The 24,335-nt window shown below is 46.3% G+C and overlaps 1 protein-coding gene across 3 annotated transcripts in view; it reads right to left on the bottom strand.

Moving 5' to 3' along the window:
* The window catches only part of LOC140549527 (potassium voltage-gated channel subfamily A member 5), a 57,553-nt gene extending 54,504 nt beyond the window's left edge, over nt 1-3,049 (bottom strand). For all 3 annotated transcript variants that reach the window (XM_072673240.1, XM_072673241.1, XM_072673242.1), the window contains exon 1: nt 92-3,049. In XM_072673240.1, the coding sequence (XP_072529341.1) occupies nt 956-2,533 (1,578 nt within the window). In that variant the 5' untranslated portion in view covers nt 2,534-3,049 and the 3' untranslated portion in view covers nt 92-955. The remainder of the gene's footprint in view (nt 1-91) is intronic.
* Between the last annotated feature and the right edge of the window lie 21,286 nt (nt 3,050-24,335).

The following is a 24,335-nucleotide window of genomic DNA, read 5'->3' as shown; positions in this document are numbered from 1 at the left end:
CTAGTATAGGAACCTTCCTATTGGACCAGTTTAGTGACCTTCCACCAACACCTAAGCTCCAGAAACATGAGGACTGAATGAAGGCACTGACCTTTGATCTTTGTGCTCCTCCTGACTCTCTGAGGATCCGAGGACCAGCACTGTGCAGCGTTGTGTGCTGGAAAAGCTCCCCCCGACACACTCCATCATTTCCTCACTGAATTCCTGTGTTTTTCTCGGCCCAGATGCTTCAAAACCTCCTGGGTTTGAGTTCCAGGTCAGCTAAGATGTGTCATCCTCAGGAAGTCGGCAGCTGAATCCAGATATCGGCCTTAAAGTCTCTGAGCTTTTTTTTTTTTTAGACATTTGCATGTTTTTGATAATATAAATAAATATGTTATAGAATTTAGCATTTAAGGGGTGTAAAACTGCAGACCTCTCTTTAACCAAGCAGATCACCATCAGAGCGAGCTTGGAGTGCAACCTCCGTGTGCAGCGTGTTCCTCAGAACTACTTGATACGATTATGGAAATATGTACACATTATCTGACGCATTTCATACACACAGGACAGTGTAAGCAGTAAACAGTGTAAGAGACAGACGAAGACGGAGCACTTAAGAACATGAAGATGACCCCTGGTGGCCTTTGTCGCCGTTGTTGAATATGGAGTTGTGGGACATGTAGCTATATTACAGGAGCACACACTGGAGGTGGAGGTGGCGCCAGCTCAGCTAAGGCCTTTCAAGTCAAATCCAGTTTCCTCCTCAACCACATCACATCACATTTTGACTCGTTAAGCCTGCGATTAATAATAAATAACAGGCTATTAATTACCATAATTAAGTCGTAAATATCTGATAAAAGCATCATAAAGTCCTCCAACCTGTTGATCTATCTGATTGTGCAAAAGAACTACAGACAAAATAAAAAAAATGTGGTGCACTGGTGGTGCACTGGTCCGTGAGCTGCAACACCTACAGGTCCGTCTCCCTGGCGTCCAGACAGAACGCATAGAGGGAGCGCTTGATGTCCACGCTGCTGCTGCTGCTGCTGTTCACCTTCACATTGGGCTTCTCTGCAGGCGAGTTATCCGGCCCGGCCTCGGTGTCCGCCTCTCCCGCCAACCCCACAGTCGACGGACTCTCGCGGCCGCCGTGTCCATCGTCCCTGAGCGAGGCCTGATCCTGGTCCGTCTCCCTGTGGTAGAAGTAGTTGAAGTTGGACACGATGACGGGCACCGGAAGCGCGATGGTCAGCACGCCGGCGATGGCGCACAGGGAGCCCACGATTTTGCCCCCCACAGTGACCGGCCTCATGTCCCCGTAACCCACGGTGGTCATGGTCACCACAGCCCACCAGAAGGCGTCCGGGATGCTGGAGAAATGGGACTCGGGCTCGTCGGCCTCGGCGAAGTAGACGGCGCTGGAGAACAGGATGACCCCGATGAAGAGGAAGAAGATGAGCAGGCCCAGCTCACGCATGCTCGCCTTGAGCGTCTGCCCCAAGATCTGCAAGCCTTTGGAGTGCCTGGACAGCTTGAAGATCCTGAACACCCTGACCAGCCGGATGACCCTGAGAATGGCCAGAGACATGGATGGCTGTTGCTGCTGCTGCTGCTGCTGGCTGTCGTCGTGCTGGGGGCCATGCTGCTGCTCCACCAGCTCCGTGCCCAGCGTGATGAAGTAGGGCATGATGGACATGACGTCGATGACGTTCATGACCGTCTTGGAGAAGGCCGACTTGCTGGGGCACGCCAGGAAGCGCACCAGCAGCTCGAAGGTGAACCAGATCACACAGGTCGTCTCCACGATGAAGAAGGGGTCGGCGAAGGTCAGCGAAGGCCTGGAGCGGGTTCCGTTGGTCTCCGCTGTCCTGCCGCTGCTGGCCGTGGTTGCGGCCAGCTCCCTCTCGTCCCGGAACTCCGGCAGGGTCTCCAGGCAGAAGGTGACGATGGAGATGGTGATGACCAGCACGGAGACGATGGCGATGGCCCGAGCTGGGCTGGAACTCTCCGGGTACTCGAAAATGAGCCACACCTGGCGCTGGAACTCGTTCTCGGGCAGCGGTCGCTCTTCCTCCTTGATGAAGCCCTCGTCCTCACGGAAGCGTTCCATGGCTTCGTCTCCCAGCTCGTAGAAGCGAATCTCATCGGCGAAGACGTCGATGGACACGTTGACGGGCCTCCGGATCTTGCCCCCGGACTGGTAGTAGTAGAGGATGCCATCGAAGCTGGGCCGGTTACGGTCAAAGAAGTACTCGTTCCTCAGGGGGTCGAAGTACTTGATCCTCTTCTCCGGGTCGCCCAGCAACGTGTCCGGGAACTGCGAGAGCGTGCCCAGGCGCGTCTCGTAGCGCAGGCCCGCCACGTTGATGAGCACGCGCTCGGCGCTCGCCGCGTCCAGCGCGGCGACGGCGGCGGCTTCGTCCAGCGCCTCATCGTCGAAGAGGCGCGCGCTCGGCTCCGTGCGCCACGGGCTCGGGGGAGGGCTGCGAGGGGAGCCGGTGTGCGCGCCGCCGTTCTCTAAGCTCACCAGGGCTATCTCCATCTCCATGCCCGAGCCATCAAAAAAGAGCGCGCGGGAGAACAAGAGGGGCAGAGCTGCAAGCAAGAGTCAGTGGGAGGGGGGTGGAGGGGGGTGGAGGTGGGGGGGTGGGGGGTTCCTCGGCACGCACTCACGCACGGACTCACGAGCGCGCGGATGCCAAAGCTCGAGATGTCAAAGACAAATAATAATAATAAAAACACCAACAATAAAAAAAAAAACCAGCTTAAAGAAAGCCACGCGCCCTCCTGCTCCTCCTCCTCCTCATCCTCTTCTTCCTCCTCCTCCAGCTGCTCTCCAGTGTTAACAGTGCATGTCTGGATGTATGGATGTGGAGCGAGCGACTAAGCTGTTCAGCGCGCGCTCGCTCGGTAAAGTAAATAACCACGAGAGCACGAGAGATGAGTTTGAAGACCCGGATGAGAGAATGAACGATTATTACTGACGTCAGAAAAAGAAAAAAAGAAAAAAGAAAAAAAAAACCACAACAACAGACAGCTCGCGCACCAGAGAGGGAATCCTCTGTTTCTGAGAGTGAGCGAGCGAGTGAGTGAGTGAGAAGAAGAGGAGGAGGAGGAGGAGGAGGAAGAGGAGGAGGAGGAAGAGCAGGGGGGGTCCTCACAACTCCTCCCCCAAAGCCATTAATTTTCAATTTTTGCTCCTCGTGTAAATGTGCTGCTGTGCTACAGGCTGAATCCCACTCCTCACACTGCTGTAGAGCGCGAGCCGCGGACAGCAGCTGGAGTTAAGCCCTCTCAGAGCTCCACCATGGTTCTGTACAATGAGAGCCTCCACCCTGAGCCTGCGCTGTTCTCAGCCCTCTGAATGTGCAGCATGTGCGCTAAGGCTGCATGCATTCACGGATGGGTGAGTGTGGTCATGCCTGGGGTTAAGTTGCATCATCAAATGCTGTGTGTGTGTGTGTGTGTGTGACCCATGTGTCTTTGTCTCTGAATTCATATATATATATATTGAATGAGCAGGTGTCCCAATACTTTTGTCAAAATATGTATATACATATTTAGACAAAAGTATTGGGACACCTGCTCATTCAACCCCATTAAAAAGAGTTTCTCCTGCTTTTGTTGGAGGACTGTCTCTTCTGTCCAGGGAAGAAAAAAGAAGCAGGCTTTCTACTACAATTTGGAGGCACATTGCTGTGAGGATTTCATTGCATTCATTGACAAAAGCTGGATCGCCACCCCACCTCATCATATAACTATATATATAACTATACCGCTTCAGTCCACGTGCTTCTTTAACTTTAACTCTCAGCTTGTCCAGAAATGCATGTGTAAAGCGTGTCCTTTGGTGGTGGCTCAAAGCATGAATTACGCTTCTAGACTGTGTGTGTGACCCATGTGTCTTTGTCTCTGAATTTATATATATATATATGTACATATATATTTTGACAAAAGTATTGGGACACCTGCTCATTCAACCCCATTAAAAAGAGTTTCTCCTGCTTTTGTTGGATGACTGTCTCTTCTGTCCAGGAAAGAAGAAGAAGCAGGCTTTCTACTACAATTTGGAGGCACATTGCTGTGGGGATTTCATTGCATTCATTAACAAAAGCTGGATCGCCACCCCACCTCATCATCCCCAAGTCCCCGAGCATGATTTATGATTCCAGAGAAAAGAGCAGAACCACTGCTACACAGCTTAATGCTGGGAAGCGGGGTGGGGGGGCTAATACCCCTCTAGCCCACGCCGGGCATTAGGCAGCATGGTGCCAATAGGTCCATGTTTACTATCTGCTCCAGAGAGTTGATTGCTATGGATGCATCATAAAGCAACATTATGCAGCATGTCTACCTTAAAATGACTACCGTGGACTCAAGTCATATTAGAGTAAAATCCCAGACCATGACTATACCGCTTCAGTCCACATGCTTCTTTAACTTTAACTCTCAGCTTGTCCAGAAATGCATGTGTAAAGCGTGTCCTTTAATGGTGTCTCAAAGCATGAATTACATCACCCGACTGTAGGGGGAGCTGAGGAGTAAGAAATGCTAATTTTCCATAGTTTCACTTTAAAGTAGCTGAATGCATTCATTCGAAGAGGTATCTACAAACATTTTCAGGACATTTAGTCCTGAAAAGCTCTAAGACTCCACTGAACATCTGGCATAAAGCTTACACAGCCTTTCACAATAAGATCATACCAGCAGTAAAACATGGTGGTGGTGGTGTGATGCTGTGGGGATGCTTTAGCTTTAGCTTCAGCTCTCTAACCCTCTCTGCAGAGCATCTACAATCTCAGAGTCCACAGGAGAGCTGCCTCCATCATCAAAGAACCCACCCACCCCCAACATGGACTATTTACACTTCTACCTTCAGGTCGGAGGTACAGAAGCGTGAAATGCCGGACTACCAGATTAAAGAACTCTTTCTTTCCCACAGCCATCAGACTCTTAAACAGTTGATATCATATCATTTTGCACATGAATAGTTGCACTACTGTACTTGACTGTTTGTGTCTGCATACAGCTGCACACATCGTTTTGCACATGTAACTGTTCTTGTATGGTTATATTTCAGCTCATTTTGCACAAACACCACTTTACTACAGACTGTTACAATGTAACTAATGTAGCACATACCTGCACAATGTATGTAGCCTGTATAATTCTAAATTGTTTACATTTTATATTTTATTTTATATATTCTCTGCATGTTTAATTTTTGATCCTTGTTATTTGTCTATTTATATTTATACTTTTTATTCTATGACATCCAATGTGGGCAGCAAAGTAAGAATTTCATTGTACAGGGAAACTAGTTTCCTTACTGTGCATATGACAATAAAGCTTTGAATCTTGAATCTTGAATCTAACAGACAGTTCAATGGGAGAACGTGTGGTTGTCAGTCTGTGATCTGTAGTTCAAGCGCAGTTGGGTTATGCAGCATGACAATGAACTATTGGAAGCCTAAGTCTACGTCCACCTCTCAGAGACTTAACAAAGTCCTGAAACTCTCTGAAAGCCTTTAAACGGCTTAATTAGACCACAGTAAATAGAAAGCATTTGGTGGAACTTGTTGCTGCCAGAATTGTGTTGAGAAATGCCACAGAATGAGGACGGTTCCGTCAGGTCATGTTTGATGCAGAACAGTGGCTGCTGCCACAACACCTCACGCAGAAACTGCCTTGAGTTTGAACACGGCTGTGTAATTATGAGATCTAAACAAAGCCTTGGTATTATAAACGGAATCCACACCAATAGCATGTCTGACTTACAGTATATCTCATGTGTAGCACTGTACTCCACTTATTCCCCATGGGAATAAGCAGTGGAGTCGTAGCAACAGCACGTATAACATGGTCTTATTGCTCTAGAGAACCGAGGAACAGCACCTACCTGACTCAGACCAAATTGACCAGGGAGTCACATGCTACGTGACCTTCGGTTTTCTCTGGGAATTGCATTTCTGTGTCCTGTAAAGGAGATACTGCATGTGTGCAACTGTGACAGATAAGAGCAACAAACAACTGAACTCACCATGGAGTCCATGGAGGTAAAGGTATACACATGAATTTACTGAAAAAAAACACGTTAGCTGTAAAAGTACTCAGCGCCTTGGATGGTTATTTACTTTTCTGAATGAAATTATGGCTTTATGAAAGAGTAATATCAATGAAAAATATAGATCATTTAAAAAGTGACTGTATAAATATTCACCCCCTTTAAAGTGACCTAATTCAACAGAGGATGACAACTGACACCAGACACCTGTCTAGACGGTCCAGTCCCTGGTTAATCAGTATACCAGGCTACAGTCAGTATATCTGGCTACAGTCAGTGTTACTGGCTACAGTCAGTATACCTGGCTACAGTCATTATTACTGGCTACAGTCAATTTTACTGGCTACAGTCATTCTTACTGGCTACAGTCATTCTTACTGGCTACAGTCAATTTTACTGGCTACAGTCATTCTTACTGGCTACAGTCAGTATACCTGGCTCCAGTTATTATTACTGTCTACAGTCATTCTTACTGTCTACAGTCATTCTTACAGGCTACAGTCAGTATATCTGGCTACAGTCATAATTACTGGCTACAGTCAATATTACTGGCTACAGTTATTATTATTATTGGCTACAGTCATTCTTACTGTCTACAGTCATTCTTACTGGCTACAGTCAGTATATCTGGCTACAGTCATTCTTACTGGCTACAGTCATTCTTACTGTCTACAGTCAGTATATCTGGCTACAGTCATAATTACTGGCTACAGTCAATATTACTGGCTACAGTTATTATTATTATTGGCTACAGTCATTCTTACTGTCTACAGTCATTCTTACAGGCTACAGTCAGTATATCTGGCTATAGTCATAATTACTGGCTACAGTCAATATTACTGGCTACAGTTATTATTATTGTTGGCTACAGTCATTCTTACTGTCTACAGTCATTCTTACTGGCTACAGTCAGTATATCTGGCTACAGTCAGTATATCTGGCTACAGTCATTCTTACTGGCTACAGTCATTCTTACTGTCTACAGTCAGTATATCTGGCTACAGTCATAATTACTGGCTACAGTCAGTATTACTGGCTACAGTCATAATTACTGGCTACAGTCAATATTACTGGCTACAGTTATTATTATTGGCTACAGTCATTATTACTGGCTACAGTCAATTTTACTGGCTACAGTCAGTATATCTGGCTACAGTCATTATTACTGGCTACAGTCAATTTTACTGGCTACAGTCATTATTACTGGCTACAGTCAATTTTACTGGCTACAGTCAGTATATCTGGCTACAGTCATTCTTACTGTCTACAGTCATTCTTACTGGCTACAGTCAGTATATCTGGCTACAGTCATTATTACTGGCTACAGTCATTCTTACTGTCTACAGTCAATATTACTGGCTACAGTTATTATTATTGGCTACAGTCAGTATACCTGGCTATAGTCATTATTACTGTCTACAGTCAGTATATCTGGCTACAGTCAGTATTACTGGCTACAGTCAATATTACTGGCTACAGTTATTATTATTGGCTACAGTCAGTATTTTTGGTTACGGTCACTGGCCACCTCACAACTTACAGGACGTATTAAAGGTGCTGCTCCTAACTTCTGAAGGTGTCCAGATACCACAGCAGGACACCTTTAGAGGTCTTGTAGAGTCCATGCCTCAATCGGTTCTCAATCTGTTTGGCGGCACAAGAGGGACCTACTTAGTATTAGGCAGGTGGTACTAATGTTATGGCTCACTGGTGTTTTTGCTTAATGTGCCCAACATTTAAACAAATGTGTTTGTAAAATATTCTGGACCCCTGCTTTAAGTTATCTGAGTGGGTTAATGGATGATTTTCCAATGCATCGCTTTGTAGAAGAGACATGGGTCAGAAATAGCCTGTGAGGGACAACAGGGTCCAGCTGCAAAATGGCATGGAGGAGGGAGAGGTTGCAGAAGACTGTTCAGTGGAGGACAGCCATAAAAAGAGCTAAGAGAGATTGCGATGACCAAGTCAGGCTTAAGCAGCGAAAGCATGCGCGAGAGGGAATGAGAGAGAGATTGATGGAGGGGTTAGAGAGTAGAGACAGTCAGAGAGGTGGAGGAGGAGGGATGAGCGTAAGAGATGGGAGTGGTGGTGGTGGTGTGTGTGTGTGGGTGAGTGTAATCCCTGTTGAGTATTAACGCTGTGTGGGGCAGCGCTGGAGGAAGCCTTGCAGCTCAGGCAGGCTGGAAGTAGCACGCTTCTCATTAGGAGGCTGCTCCAGAGCGGTCAGGCTGTCCACTGCTGCCAGGCTCTCTGTTGCTGCTAGGCTGAAATGTGATTGGATAGATTACCAGTACTGCTGACCAGTAAATTGATCCGATCAGCCAAATCAACCTGGTTCTGGAAGATCATAGTGTTATAGTGTTTCTTCTGAGATTCTACTAGAGCAGATGTCACTAATAATCGATGGATGGCGGTTCGAGTCCGGACCCAGTCCCAGTGCTTTATTTTTTTTACTGGTGTACCTTTTCTAGACTTTACGGTACAGGCTACAATAGGAATGAATGGGGTGCAAAAGTTTTGGCACCCTTTGAAATGCAACAGTGATACTCCCAACCATGGATTACCACAGCAACCACACGGCAACCATAGCAACCACCTGTGATACCATAGCAACTGCTTAGCAACCACCTATCCTAACCAATAATAATGACAACTGTCTGAAATGCAATCAAAATCACTTCGCCACACTGTCTTGCCACCCACCTAGCCTCGACTTAGCAACACCATAGTAACCACCTGGGACACCACAGCAACCACCTAGCAACCACTTAGCAATTCCTTAGTTACCACCCGGGATACCATGGCAACCACCTAGCAACATCATAGCGACCACCAAGATACCACTTAGCAGTAGCATAGCAACCACCTGAGACACCATATCAACCATGTACCAACACCACTGCAACCACTCTGGATTTTTCAGTTTTACTTTTAAGAGCTTTTAATTAGTATTTTACTAATTACAGTAGCTCCCCCTACAGTCAAAAAGTGGAATTAGGAATTAGTGACTCACCACTAAAGTGCAGTTATTAATTACAGGTACTTTGACAGGTGCCGTAGTAACAGATAATCAGCATTATTCGCTTCGCCTGTGAGTGGTTTTAATGTTATGGCTCATTGGTGTTTATCCAGGTTGGCTAATGCAGCAGGTTTAGACATTGGTCTCCACAGAGAAGAGAAAAAACATCTGTCTGACCTTTTTGACTTCTTCCCCGTGGATAAATCAATTTTAACCGGCACTGATTGATCAGCTGACCTTGAGGTTTGACAGAGCTAATGACCCGAGACATGCTAACAGGGGATAAGACTGGATAACCGAGAGCCCATCAGGGTGACATTACCGCCCAGCGCCCCACTTCATACCGCGTGTGCAGGCTTTTTCACTACAGCATCTGTCAGGGCTGTTGTTTGTGTCAGACACAATGGGCATCTGTCTTTGTCCATCTGTCACAACTTCACTGCACAGAACTCCTGAGCTTCTAAATTTGGAACAACCTTTCCCTTCAGCTCTTACGTAATAACACACACACACACACACACACACACGCACGAAAAGTAATAAAACTTGGCCTGAACAGATTCTAACGTGATGTCACGCATGTCTTTTGGGGAGTGACAGCGCAATGGCAGGTGGTTGGCATTCCTGGCATGCCGGAATTAGCCTTCAGAAAAGGGAAGAGGAGCTCAGGAGGCGTGGGTTAGCCTATTAATGCATGTGAATCATCGGAAAACTCGAATGAAAGTAAATGCGGAAGCAGACGAGCTCTCTAATCCTTCATTACACTACATGGCATTGAGTTTGCTGTAGATTGTTCATGTGAGGGATGGGATTAAGGTGTCCTGGTAACTTTTAATACTTAAGCAGTTTGACCAATGGTGGGGCCTCCATGAGCATTGATGAGCCTAAGGAGCTGGTTCACCAGCTGCATTACATTACATTAATGGCATTTAGCTGACACCCTTATCCAGAGCAACTTACAAGGTAACTCGTATTACAGTGGAGGGCCAATATAGTGTTAGGAGTCTTGCCCAAGGACTCTTATTGGTGTAGCAAAGCATAGTCACCCAGACCGGGAATCTAACCCCAGTCTCCCACATGGAGTGGTAGCTCAATGGCAGGTAGTGGTGTTATCTGTTGCGCCACACCAGTAGCTTTCCTAGAGCTCTTTTGGTAGGTACTGACTACTGCATACCGCAAACCTGCTTCTGATGTTTTGGAGATGTTCTGATGAGATGTTCAGTCCAGTTCTTCTTGTCCAAGTGTCTCAGATTCTTACGCTTGTCCATTTTTCCTGCTTTAACACCAACACCACCTGTTTACCTGCTGCCTAATATGTAGATCCGCCCCTTGACAGATGAAGATCCCACTGTAGATGAAGATCATCGATGTGTTTTACTGCAGATGTTAGTGGTGCTAATGTTATGGCTGAGGCTAACTGGTGTTGTATACATAGCGCTGTAGTCAAGACCATCTAGTCCAGAACTAGAGGGGACCAGGACTAAATGAGAGTGAAACTGAGTCAAGTGAGATTGGGTCTCAGAGCAAACTAGCCTAGTCTTGGCTGGCTGACTACTAAATTTGGGGTAGAGAGGTATCTTGACAACTGCTCATATGTGCCTTGACCTCCATAGGATGGGGAGTTGTGTCTACACCCAAGTTAAATACCACAGGGCTGCTGTCCTCAGCTGAATTCCCGGCTTTTGTGTTGCTACATTGGGCTGCCTCATTGGGCCAGCGCGTGACAGGGCCTTGCATGTTCCCTCTGCCAGTCACCGAGGCCGGGCTTGCGTTTCAGTGAAACATGAGGACTAGGAAAAGAAAAGGAATCGGAGAGGAGCTCTTTACCTCCCTGCCGGTCCCGCTGGCCACAGCCCAGCTTCTACCCAAAAGAGAACGAAAAATAACAGAAGTGACCTATTTAAAAGGTTAAAGTTCCTTAGCTGCGCTGGATTAGAGGGAAAGTATGGGGAGGGGGACGTCTATATATATCCCATTCTTATCTTTCAAGCCCAGCTTCATCTAGATAAGAGCTGTGTGGAGCTGATCTCACCCAGATGAAAGCACTGTCCTCCAACCTGAAGAAAGAGTAACCCTGGGCTACAGTGGGATTTTACGCACTGGATATGGGTCTTCAGTCACATCAGCACCGGTAAACAGTTTTCCCTTATCACATCCCCACCCCACGACTGACCTGAAACAGTGGGCACGCTGAGGCGCCCGAACACAAAGGCAGAACAAAAGTGCTCCTCTTGGAGCGTGTGGCACCATAATTAGCGTGAAACCCAGATGCAAAGACAAAACAGATGTGAAAATATAATTAAGAGGCATAGCAGTTGTTCTGATGAACTGCCCTGGTGAAACAGCCCAGGCTTTGTTCTGTGTCACCATTAATTGGTGGGAATATTTCGGTATGGTTTGCCTGAGTGGAGCTAAACTTCCTCCACATGCAATTCTGCATTCATCTAATGGAGTTTCTATGTAGCCTACGTAGCATCTTCACCTTGCCATCAGCAGCCGGAGTCAGAGAGAGCACAACTAGCCTTTTACTAGTCTTTATGACCGTCCCTCCCTCCCACCCTGTCACCTCCCTTTAAAGAGTTTAAGAACCCATTGCTGACAGAGATGTGCAAATGCTCACACACAGTGCTCAGCTAGTCCCTGTAGAGATGTACTGCCAATACAATAGGACTCTCTGGACATGAACCTATTGGCACCATGCTGCCTAATGCCCGGCATTGGTTTTAAGGGGTATAAAGCCCCCCAGCATTGAGCTGTGGAGCAGAGGAAGAACTGTGCGTTCTTGACGCTGCAATCAAATCCTCACAGCAATCCTCCTCCAGAATCTAGTAGAAAGCCTAGCCTTCTTTCCTGGACAGTAGAGACAGTTACTCCAGCACAAGCAGCAGGATCAACTCTTTTCTAATCGCCTTGTGTCCCAATACTTTTGTCCATATAGTGAAAGCGTTTTTTTTTTCTAAGCAGGTTTAATGTATGGCTGTGTGTGTGTATGTGTGTGTACAGTACCTGTGTGTTAATGTAGACTGCTTGTCAGTGTGTGTTTAATCTGTTTATATGTCTGCTTGTATACGTTCTGGATTTCTGTTCTCTGTGTATATCTGTGCATGTGTGTGTGTGTGTGTGTGTGTGTGTGTGTGTGTTTGATGAGGAGCTGAGGGAAATAGGCAGCGTTTATGTCTAGTGTCTCTATGCTGACGCTGAGCTCTGGAGTGCTTCGGGTCTTGTTGCCAGCGGCGGAGGGAAACTGTAACCATAACAACAGGTAACCACTAACAACCGGCATTCATCGCGGTAAGCGCTCCGGCGAGCACCTCTAATTGCAGTGGAAGAATTCAATGGCTGGAATTAGGAGCCAGGCCACGATCATATCCTCACCGGTGCGGCTCCAGAACAGAGGAAACAATGACAGCGGGTTTTTTTTCACCCCAAAAGAACCAGCGGCCACCTCACCTCACCTCACCTCACGGCGGAACCAGCGATAGTGACATTTAATCAATCATGCCTGTATTCATGCGGATCACAGCGATGGCAGCACAACGACACAAGCACCAAATCATGGCTGATATTTGGAAATGTTCATGCCCTTCACCCTCGCTGATGCTGGTACTGTTACTGTGCTTTTAAGAATTCTCTCCATTCTGATTGGCTGCCATGCAATGTTGCACCACATTTAAAAAAGCCTTGGTTGAAACACTCCCTATAACTACACTCTACAGACAAAAGTATTGGGACACCTGCTAGATCATCGTTTCTTCTGAAATCAAGGGTATTAAAAAGAGTTGGAGCTGGAACCGTCTCTACTGTCCAGAGAAGAAGGCTTTCTACTAGGATTTGGAGCTGCATTGGTGTGATTGTGCGACGTGTTGACCACCATACCACCTCGTCATCACCTTAACAACTCCCGAGCTCATCCCAAAAGTACTGGATCTGGGGATGGGAGCACCACTGTCCATCATTCCAGAGAACACAGTTCTTCCAATGCCAAATAGAGCTAGCTAGTGCACCAACAATGCACCATGCAATGCACACTGGTGTACTAGCTAAGGAAGGTGCAGCTCATAGCGCTATGTAGCAATGCAGTGCCATAGCATGGCGGCAAGGAGAGCCGAGTTCGAGTCTCTACTCGCCACTCAACTTTCCCAAGCTTGGTATCTTGGAATTTGCTACATCTTCACAGACTGACTGTTTACCAGCTAAATGGCTCGGCCAAAAACGTCAGCAGGCTGAGCTAACGGACCACTAGCACATAGTCTTTCTCTGCGTGCATTTCAGCTACAGATCATCTAACGTGCAGCTTTCTCAGTTATGGAGGATAGAAGGACGTCCTTCTGACTGAGCAGGATGTAATGGACCTGTTAGCGAAGATGCGTATTGTTCAAACTGCTTAGAACAAATCCTTTGCAGGATAGAAATGCGTACTGTAGAATTCATCCACTACTGGATTTTGACCACGATGCTGTACAGATCTACAGTAACCGACCATTAGAACCCAATACCAGTTCAATTTCTCTCCTGTGAAAAATCCTTACTATGCAGGAGGATGCAAAAACCCACAGAGTGAATGTAGGTCAATGGAAAAGACTTGGTGCCAGGCCCGCTCAACCATTCACAGGATAGCAGAATGTCATTCTAAGAATCTCTATGATGAGGTCACACGCGATGCAAGGGAGTGCTTAAAATAGTGTGGGTTTTAATATACAGTTTTTAATCCTATCTTTGCTCACACAGCCAGAATGCGCAGCGGATATGAGCTGTGTGGGTTGATGAAAGGATTAGACCTGTCAAATGTCCCCCAAAATGGCATTTTTTCAACCTCTGAAGATATTCAAACGTGACCTTATTTAGAAATAATTCAGATGATCACGTCAGCTTTAAGAAGTGCTCACGGGATGACCTGCCCTGATGCAGTGCGTGGGAACGGTCTTTACTCTTGTGCAATAGCTATAGGTACATGATTGGCTTCCGTCTGACTTGTGAACTCTGTGAACTGGGGCCAGTATAGTAATTCGTCGCTGTCACACACGAACCTTATATCTCTAAAATAAACAACTTTGTAGGAGAAGGAAAAAAGTAGGTGTGAGTCCTTTTGGAGCATTTCTATTGGTCCATTCATCATGGAACTCTGACACAATGTAAGGGACATTTGCACCTGATTCACATCATGTCCAGAAGATAAAATAATGACATAAATGAGTTCACTTCCGTTCTATAGAAATGAAGCCAAAACTGAAGCCAAAATGATCTATACTATACTGCTACAGTGACCGCCGGCCTCGCCCAGCATCACTGCCATGGTGACCGCCAGTTTCGCCCAGCATCAGTGCCATGGTGAATGCCAGTCTCACCCAGAATTAATATCGCAGCGATCAGCAACCTTGCCCAGCACCACTATCACAGTTTTAGCACCACATTGCTACCATGATGTTAGCATCACTATCACAGCGACCGCCGTCCTCGGCCAGCATCACTACAGTGACACTAATATCGCTGCTGCGGGGACCGCCGGCCTTGCCCAGCATCACTACCATGGTGATCGCCAGTCTTGTCCAGTGTTGCTTCCCCGGTGACTGTCAGCCTTGCCCAGCATCGCTATCACGATGTTACCATCACTTCCGCGGTGTTAGCATTGCTACTATGATGTTAGCATTGCTATTGCAGTAACTGCCATCCTTGCCCAGCATCACTACAGTGTCATTAGCATCACTACAGTGGTTTTATCATCACTACTGCGGTGACTGTTGACCTTGTGCAGCATCACTCCTGCGGGGACCGCCGGCCTTGCCCAGCATTACTACCATGGTGGTTGCCAGTCTCGCCCAGCATTGCTACCCTGGCCACCACCAGCCTTGCCTAGCACCCCTATCACGGTAATAGCTTCATCACTTCTGCGGTGTTAGCATTGCTACCATGATTTTAGCATTGCTATCGCAGTAACTGCCGCCCTTGCCCAGCATCACTACAGTGCCGTTAGCATCACTACAGTGATGTTAACATCGCTACTGCGGTGACTGTCTGCCTCACCCAGCATCACTACCAAGGTGATCAACAGTCTCACCCAGCATCACTACCATGATGACCACCAGAATCGCCCAGCATTGCTACCATGCCGACCGCCGGCCTTGCCCAGCACCTCTATCATGGTGTTAGCATCACTTTTGCAACAACCATTACCCTCGCCCAGCATCGCTACAGTGGCATTATCATTGCTACTGCGACGGTTGCATCGCTGCAGCGGTGACTGTCAGCCTTGTGCAGCATCACTCCTGTGGGGACCGCCGGCCTTGCCCAGCATCACTACCATGGTGATCGGCAGTCTCGCCCAGCATTGCTACCCCAGCGGTCGGTAACCTTGCCCAGCATTGATATCACGGTGTTAGCATCACTACTGCGGTGTTAGCATTGCTACCATGATCTTAGCATCGCTATTGCAGCGACCATCGTTCCAGCAACTCTTACGGGGACCGTCGGCCTTCGCTAGCATCACTAATACAGCGTCAGTCACGAGCCATGTTGATGAGGTCCTGGACCCTTCACATCTAAACACTAGTAGACATGTGGTCTACATCTTAATCTTGGCTTGGGTCACAGGAAATGTTACAGGACACAGAACCGAGGTGATTTTTAACCACAGAACCTTTTTCTCAATACGCCCCACTGTTGAAATGCCATTGATGATCCTATGCAGCCAGTGGAGGCCTGGCAAAACTAGGCACTACGGCTTTCCCTACATGGCGATCGTTAGGTTATATGGTGGAGCACATCCCTGAAGCCCGTCGTCACCCTTCGCTTCTACTCAGGTAGCCATCGGTTTGTTGTGACAGTCCTATTAAGGTAATGAGTCCTGAGCTGATAGGTCACTGACCTCTGTTAAAAAGCCTCAGGTACGTCATATCTCTTTAGTGCACTGACTGTTCTAATCAGTCCATGAACCTCTGTGAGAACACCTAGAGCTGACGTGCTCAACAGCTGCATTCACGATTGACAGCCATACTCTTCTCAATCTATCGCTGCAGTAGGAGAGTGGGAGAAGCCTCTGAGTGAACACAAGACCTTTCGAGTCCAGTCTGAGCACAGAACGAGCGAGAGAACCAAGCCTTAAAGCACCTAAAGGAAGATGAGGAACGGATGACTAACACTGGCCATCACGCTTTTTGGAAATGGACTGGGCCTTACGGCACGGAGAGTGGGATACAGGCAGTGAGAGAGAGAGAGAGAGAGAAGGAGATGGCATGCAAGTGCTGGTGTGAGTGTAAGGAGTCCTGACAGCAGTTGCCTGCATGGGTAATAAGGGCGTATGGAGGGGGCACGTGCAGGCAGGGGGAAGCCAGGACACACCACGTTGTGCGTGTCACCCACAAACACACACACACACATACACACACACACACACTTTCACACACTTCCATCTACCAGTAAGAACAGAGAGAGAGACACACACACTTACAGTGTGACACTAGCTTTGTAATACACATCTCAAGACATGTGTGTGCATTGACAAAAGTATTGGGACACCTGCTCATTCATTGTTTCTTCATAAATCAAGGGTATTAAAAATAGCTGATCCTGCTTTTGTTGGAGTAACTGTCTCTACTGTCCAGAGAAGAAGACTTTCTACTAGATATTGGAAGATGGAGCATTGCTGTGCGGATTTGATTGAATTCAGCAACAAGAGCGTTAGTGAGACTGGCGATGTTGATGTTGATGATGATGACCACCACACCCAAAAGTATTGGATGGAGCTCCACCATCCATCGTTCCAGAGAACACAGTCCCACTGCGCCACAGCTTAATGCTGGGGGGCTTTATACCCCCTTAGCCCACTCCTTATATAAATGATGATTCTTTGAGTTGTCAGCATTCACTACAGTGCATCCAGTAAACTACTACAAGCATCTAATAAACATCTACTGCTTCTCTCCATAGTTTCATCCATTAGCTACATTATCCTCTGCATTTTGAATGCTCTTTTGCCTTTCCCTTATTGTCTCACAGCTACTCAGTGTCGTTTCATCATCTCATGAGAACAGCCTTACGAAGCATCAATTAGATAGATAGATATTATCAAGATATTAGTGGCTCTTAAGCGCTGTCCCAGCCTATGCTGGACTGCAAAATCCACACTGTAGGAAAAGTCATGTGGTGTTAGACAGCAGCTGCTGTTTCTGCGAGTTTAGCCGTCTGTTTAGCCGTCCCCACAATGGGTTAAGTCCTAATGCACACTACACAGGGCAAGAGGCCAGAGGTTAATGGCATCTGCTCTAGCAGCCACAAGCAGGCAGAAAAAGCCATCAAAGAGAGTTAGACATATGCCAATGCAGTGGAAGTGCTCTCTATCCGGGCACGATTTCACATCCTTCCCCCTCGAGCATCCTTCAGACTTCTCTGTGCATGCAGGCCTTGGCTCGTCTACTCACTGACCTGCAAACTAAGAGCGTCCTTCAATGTCCAAACCGTTTTTCAGAATAGTCAGTTCGCCAGGGACATGTTACACATGTCTGTTGAATGACGTCAAAAGCCGTATTTTGTGTGCATCTCTCTGATTCCCCCTATAATCTCCTAGAACACTAATAACTGAAGGTAAAGGTGCATGTTTTCGTCACTGTACTGCGTACAGCAAAGTGTGTCCGCCACATTTGACCCATCTGTGGTAGTGAACACACACACACACACACACACACACACTAGTGAACTAGGGGCAGTGAACACACACACACCCAGAGCGGTGGGTAGTCAATTCCAGCGCCCAGGGAGCAGAAAAGATGAAGGGCCTTGCTCAAGGGCCTGGCAGTGGCAGCTTGCTGAGCCTGGGTATCGAACCCACAACCCTGTCATCAATAGCCTGCAGCTCTAACTGCTGAGCCACCGCTGCCTAAAAAGACTCCTGAACGCAGAATGGATGCACTCAGGTCTCAGGCAATTGCTAGGCTGTTTCTATGTGGTCTCTAAGGTGTTGCTAGGTGGTTGCTATGGTGTTGCTTGGTGGTTGCTATGGTGTTCCTAGGCGGTTGCCACATGGGTGCTGTAGTTAATTGCGTCCTCAAGGAAACACAGGATACATTTCACAGCCTAAGTTGTACAGGCTGTTGCTTGGCTGTTGCTTGGTGGCTGCTAGGCTATCACTAGGTGGTTGCTAAGGTATCCCAAATGGTTGCTGTGGTGTTGCTAAGTGTTTGCTATGTGATTCCAGGTGGTTGGTATGGTGTTTTGCTAAGGGGTTGCTATGGTGTTGCTATGTGTTGGCCATGTTATTCCATGTGGTTGGTATGGTGTTGCTATGGTGCTGCTATGTGTTTGCCATGTGATTCCAGGTGGTTGGTATGGTGCTGTTACGTGGTCGCTAGGTGTTTGCTATGGTGTTGCTATGCAGTTGCTACGGCATTCCAGGTAGTTACTATGGTGCTGCTAAGTGGTTGCTAGGTGTTTGCCATGGTCTAGGTTGGTTTTTGAGTTTTGTTCCTAAGCGATTGCTAGGTGGTCACTTTAGTGTTGCAAGGTGGAATCCCAGGTGGTAAGCCTGGTGTTGCTAAGTGGTTGCTATGGTGTCCAAGGCGGTTACTATGGTGTTGAGAAGAGACAAATGGATGCAACGTGTGGCAAGACAATTTCTACGGTGCTTCAGGCAGCTGCAATGACTACTGATCATTAGGGGGTTGCTGAGGCGCTGACCAGTGCTTGCTGAGGGACCCCATGAGGTTGGTTGGATGTTACTAGTGTGACATTTGAAGGGTGCCAAAGGGGTGTCAGGCTGGTTCCTGCTCCCAAAATTCAGTTCTTTCATAAGAACATTCACATTTACAAATGTTCTACATCCCTGCAGTCGATAGGCCAAGACCAGTTTGGTGTCTGAAGCTGAAAAGTGAATGTACTGAAACCTAAAAGTGCTGAAAACCTGTCGTTAAGTCACCTCAAGTCACCTCAAACTCACCCCCGACCTTCTGACACACTGTTATCTACAACAATGGGACGGTAGAAAAGTGGAGAAGAGCAGCAGAAGCTGGGTGTAACATTAGCCTCACAGCTCCAACACAAAACAAAGGGAGGAAACTTCAGACCCCAGACAGGTCTTGGCTGATCGATTACAGCTGGGATAGGTTCCTTCCCATCACTTTAAGAGGTGAAGAACATTAAACAGGCTCAAATCTGCTCATTTCCCCTGGAAACGTGCTGCACTGTAGATCACTGACCTCCACGATCATTTCAGATAGTTATAATACAGTAGAAATTTATTGGCCCACACATCGCTGGGCCTTGTGTGGGCACAATAAGGCCAGACTTGGGGGTGGAAGCATCTGATGAGAGTCTGATCTACTACCTTCAGGGCGAGGTGCATCTGAACATTCAGTAGATGATCACTAGAGACGTCTAATGAATCCAGCTGTTCTTCACTTTATCTGAAGAGTCCAGGTTCAGATCTGTAGACGTTCTCCTGAGAGATCACTGATCATCTAACAGCTCTAATACAGACCACCTCACCTCCTCTACCAGCTGCTGCTGTAGACCTGCTGCTGATTCCAGTCTGGAACTGGAGACTAGAGACGGGATTAGAATGAGATTGAGGGGACAGAATGGGGGTTAGGACTAGATTTTGGGTTGAGGTTATGGTTAGGATTAGGGTTAGGATGAGGATTAGGATTAGGTTTTTGGGTTGAGGTTTACCATTATGGCCAGAGTGAGGAATAGGATTAGGTTGAGGTTAAGGTTAGGATTAGGACTAGGTTTTGGGTTGAGGTTATGGTTAGGATTAGGGTTAGGATAAGGGTTAGGATTAGGTTTTGGGTTGAGGTTTACGATTATGGCCAGAGTGAGGATTAGGATTAGGTTCTGGGTTGAGGTTTAGGGTCAGGATAAGGGTTAGGATTAGGTTTTGGGTTAAGGTTGAGGTTTAGGTTAAGGTTAGGATTAGGGTTAGGATGAGGATTAGGGTTAGGTTTTGGGTTGATGTTTACTAATAGGGCCAGGGTGATGGTTAGGATTAGGTTTTGGGTTAAGGTCATGGTTAGGATTAGGGCTGGGATGAGGGTTAGGTTTAGGGTTGAGGGTTATGATTAGGGTCAGGATGAGGATTAGGATTAGGTTTTGGATTGAGGTTTTGGGTTGAGAGTTACGATTAGGGTCAGGATGAGGATTAGGACTAGGTTTTGGATTGAGGTTTAGGTTAGGGTTAGGATTAGGGCTGGGATGAGGATTAGGGCCAATGTAAAAGAGATGTGGGTGTGAAGAACCTTGTAAAAGTTGGATGTGAAGGTACTTTACTGGTTTAAAGGTTCTTCATGGAACAATAGAGACAGAGAGAGAGAGAGAGAGAGAGAGGCTGAAAGAGAGAGACAAACCCTGAGAAAGAGAGAAAGAAAACAGAGACAGAGAGACATGTACAATGACATAATGAAGAGTGCTTAAAGTGAGTGAGTGAGCGAGCGAGAGAGAGAGGGGATAGGGATTGTGTCGAGGGATTCTAATTGACAGCTGTCCAAATCCCCAGATATATTCAGGAGTTTTTCTCTCAGATCAGGAATTAAGACGGAGTGAAAACCCAGCTATACATCATCAGGATTCCTCCGCCGTGGTTCCTTCCATTTCCCCCTTTTTTCCAAACACAATCCGTCACACTTAAAGAGTCTGTTTTCAGAAGATAACGCTGGCAATTTGAATGTGCCTGCCGTGTTCCAATCCGCGGGGATTTGCAGTGACACCCTCGCTGTGCAGCTGTGGTGGAGCGAATAAAGGGAGCTGTTATATCACTACTACTGTAGTGCAGACCTACGGAAGACTGTTTAACAGACTAGTGTACAGAGCTGTAGTGCAGACCTACGGAAGACTGTTTAACAGACTAGTGTACAGAGCTGTAGTGCAGACCTACGGAAGACTGTTTAACAGACTAGTGTACAGAGCTGTAGTGCAGACCTATGAAAGACTGTATACAAACTAGTGTACAGAGCTGTAGTGCAGACCTATGAAAGACTGTATACAAACTAGTGTACAGAGCTGTAGTGCAGACCTACAGAAGACTGTATACAAACTAGTGTACAGGGCTGTAGTGCTGACCTACGGAAGACTGTATACAAACTAGTGCACAGAGCTGTAGTGCAGACCTACGGAAGACTGTTTAACAGACTAGTGTACAGAGCTGTAGTGCAGACCTACGGAAGACTGTTTAACAGACTAGTGTACAGAGCTGTAGTGCAGACCTATGAAAGACTGTATACAAACTAGTGTACAGAGCTGTAGTGCAGACCTACAGAAGACTGTATACAAACTAGTGTACAGAGCTGTAGTGCAGACCTACAGAAGACTGTATACAAACTAGTGTACAGGGCTGTAGTGCTGACCTACGAAGACTGTATACAGACTAGTGCACAGGGCTGTAGTGCAGACCTACGAAGACTGTATACAGACTAGTGCACAGGGCTGTAGTGCAGACCTATGGAAGACTGTTTTACAGACTAGTGCACAGGGCTGTAGTGCAGACCTACGAAGACTGTATACAGACTAGTGCACAGGGCTGTAGTGCAGACCTACGAAGACTGTATACAGACTAGTGCACAGGGCTGTAGTGCAGACCTACGAAGACTGTATACAGACTAGTGCACAGGGCTGTAGTGCAGACCTATAGAAGACTGTTTTACAGACTAGTGCACAGGGCTGTAGTGCAGACCTACGAAGACTGTATACAGACTAGTGTACAGAGCTGTAGTGCAGACCTATGGAAGACTGTTTTACAGACTAGTGTACAGGGCTGTAGTGCAGACCTACGAAAGACTGTATACAAACTAGTGTACAGGGCTGTAGAAGACTGTTTTACAGACTAGTGTACAGAGCTGTAGTGCAGACCTACGAAAGACTGTATACAAACTAGTGTACAGGGCTGTAGAAGACTGTTTTACAAACTAGTGTACAGAGCTGTAGTGCAGACCTATGGAAGACTGTATACAAACTAGTGTACAGGGCTGTAGTGCAGACCTACGGAAGACTGTTTTACAGACTAGTGTACAGGGCTGTAGTGCAGACCTACGAAAGACTGTATACAAACTAGTGTACAGGGCTGTAGAAGACTGTTTTACAGACTAGTGTACAGAGCTGTAGTGCAGACCTACGAAAGACTGTATACAAACTAGTGTACAGGGCTGTAGAAGACTGTTTTACAAACTAGTGTACAGAGCTGTAGTGCAGACCTATGGAAGACTGTTTTACAGACTAGTGCACAGGGCTGTAGTGCAGACCTACGAAGACTGTATACAGACTAGTGCACAGGGCTGTAGTGCAGACCTACGAAGACTGTTTAACAGACTAGTGTACAGGGCTGTAGTGCAGACCTACGAAGACTGTATACAGACTAGTGCACAGGGCTGTAGTGCAGACCTACGAAGACTGTATACAGACTAGTGCACAGGGCTGTAGTGTGAGGGATGAGGGAATAGTGGCATAGGAAGAAATAAGGAGCTTTCTTAGGTGAAGACTTTGTGTTTGGTGTTATTTCTATGTGTGTGTGTGTGTGTGTGTGTGTGTGTGTGTGTGTGTGCTAATATCGGAAACCAAATCAGCTGGCCGGATGTTGTAGTGTGGATGGTAACAGATGCTCTGTCCCTCTGTGGCACAAAAAGAGATGGAGCCGAGGTATTGTGCACTCACTGTGAGACCCCTCGGGAGGGACCATGGGGAGTTTGTGACGGGACGCAAAGGGAAGCCCAGTCGGGGGGTCAGACTGTTCCCTCTGCTTATTTCCTCTTCTGGAGGGAAAGAAGGGCATGTTTTTTCAGCATGAGAGCACTGACTGGGGTCTTTACACTCCAACACACAGACACACACACACACACACTTTTTTATACAGGATCCATGGGACATGGGATCATACATATGTATATACACACACACACACACACACACATATATATATATATATTTATATATATATATATATATATATATATATATATATATATATTTATATATATATATTGCAATTACCATTGCAATAGCTAAAGCTAACTCTAATAACCCTGATTTAAACCTAATCCTAACATTGAGCTCAGTAACCTACACCTAAACCTAATCCTAACCTTTACCATACTTACCCTAAACCGCACCATAACCTTAATCCTAACCAAAACCATACTAAACCTAATCCTAAATCTAACCACAACCATTACTATACTAAACCTAACCATAACCATTACCATACTAACTCTAACCCTAACCATGATCATACTAACCCTAAACTCAACCCTAACCTTATCCCTAACTATACCCACTGCTATACTAACCTAAACCATTACTATAATAACCCTAAACCTAATCATAACCATTACCATACTAAACTTAATCCTAAACCTAACCAGACTAACCCTAAACCTAACCACTACCACACTAACCCCAACCTTAACCCTAATCATTATCATACTAACCCTTAACTCAACCCTAACCTTATCCCTAACCATACCCATTGCCATCCAAACCCAAACTCTAACCATTACTATACTAACCCTACCCTTAACTCTAATCATTATCATACTAACCCTACCCTTAACTCTAATCATTATCATACTAACCCTACCCTTAACTCTAATCATTATCATACTAACCCTACCCTTAACTCTAATCATTATCATACTAACCCTACCCTTAACTCTAATCATTATCATACTAACCCTACCCTTAACTCTAATCATTATCATACTAACCCTACCCTTAACTCTAATCATTATCATACTAACCCTACCCTTAACCCTAATCATTATCATACTAACCCTAAACTCAACCCTAATCATAACATTGTCATACTAAACTTAACCCTAAACCTAACCATAACCTTATCCCTAACCATACCCATTGTCATACTAACCCAAACGCTAACCATTACTATACTAACCCTAAACCTAATCATAACCATTATCATACTAACCCTAACCTTAACCCTAAAAATACCCAAGTAACCAAACCCTAACTATTACTATACTAACCCTAACCCTAACATTATCATACTAACCCTAACCTTATCCCTAACCCTAACCTTATCCCTAACAATACCCAACTAACCCAAACCCTAACTATTACTATACTAACCCTAACCTTAACCCTAACCATTATCATACTAACTCTAACCTTATCCCTAACCTTAACCCTAACAATACCCAACTAACCCAAACTCTAACTATTACTACACTAACCCTAACCTTAACCCTAACCTTACCCCTAACCCTATCCCTAACCTTAACCCTAACCTTATCCCTAATACCCAACTAACCCAAACCCTAATTATTACTATACTAACCC

The sequence above is a fragment of the Salminus brasiliensis genome, chromosome 2 (assembly GCF_030463535.1).
Source record: "Salminus brasiliensis chromosome 2, fSalBra1.hap2, whole genome shotgun sequence".
Lineage (NCBI taxonomy): Eukaryota > Metazoa > Chordata > Actinopteri > Characiformes > Bryconidae > Salminus > Salminus brasiliensis.
Note: the sequence above shows the minus strand (reverse complement) of the source record. Positions and strands in the feature narration are given on the sequence as shown.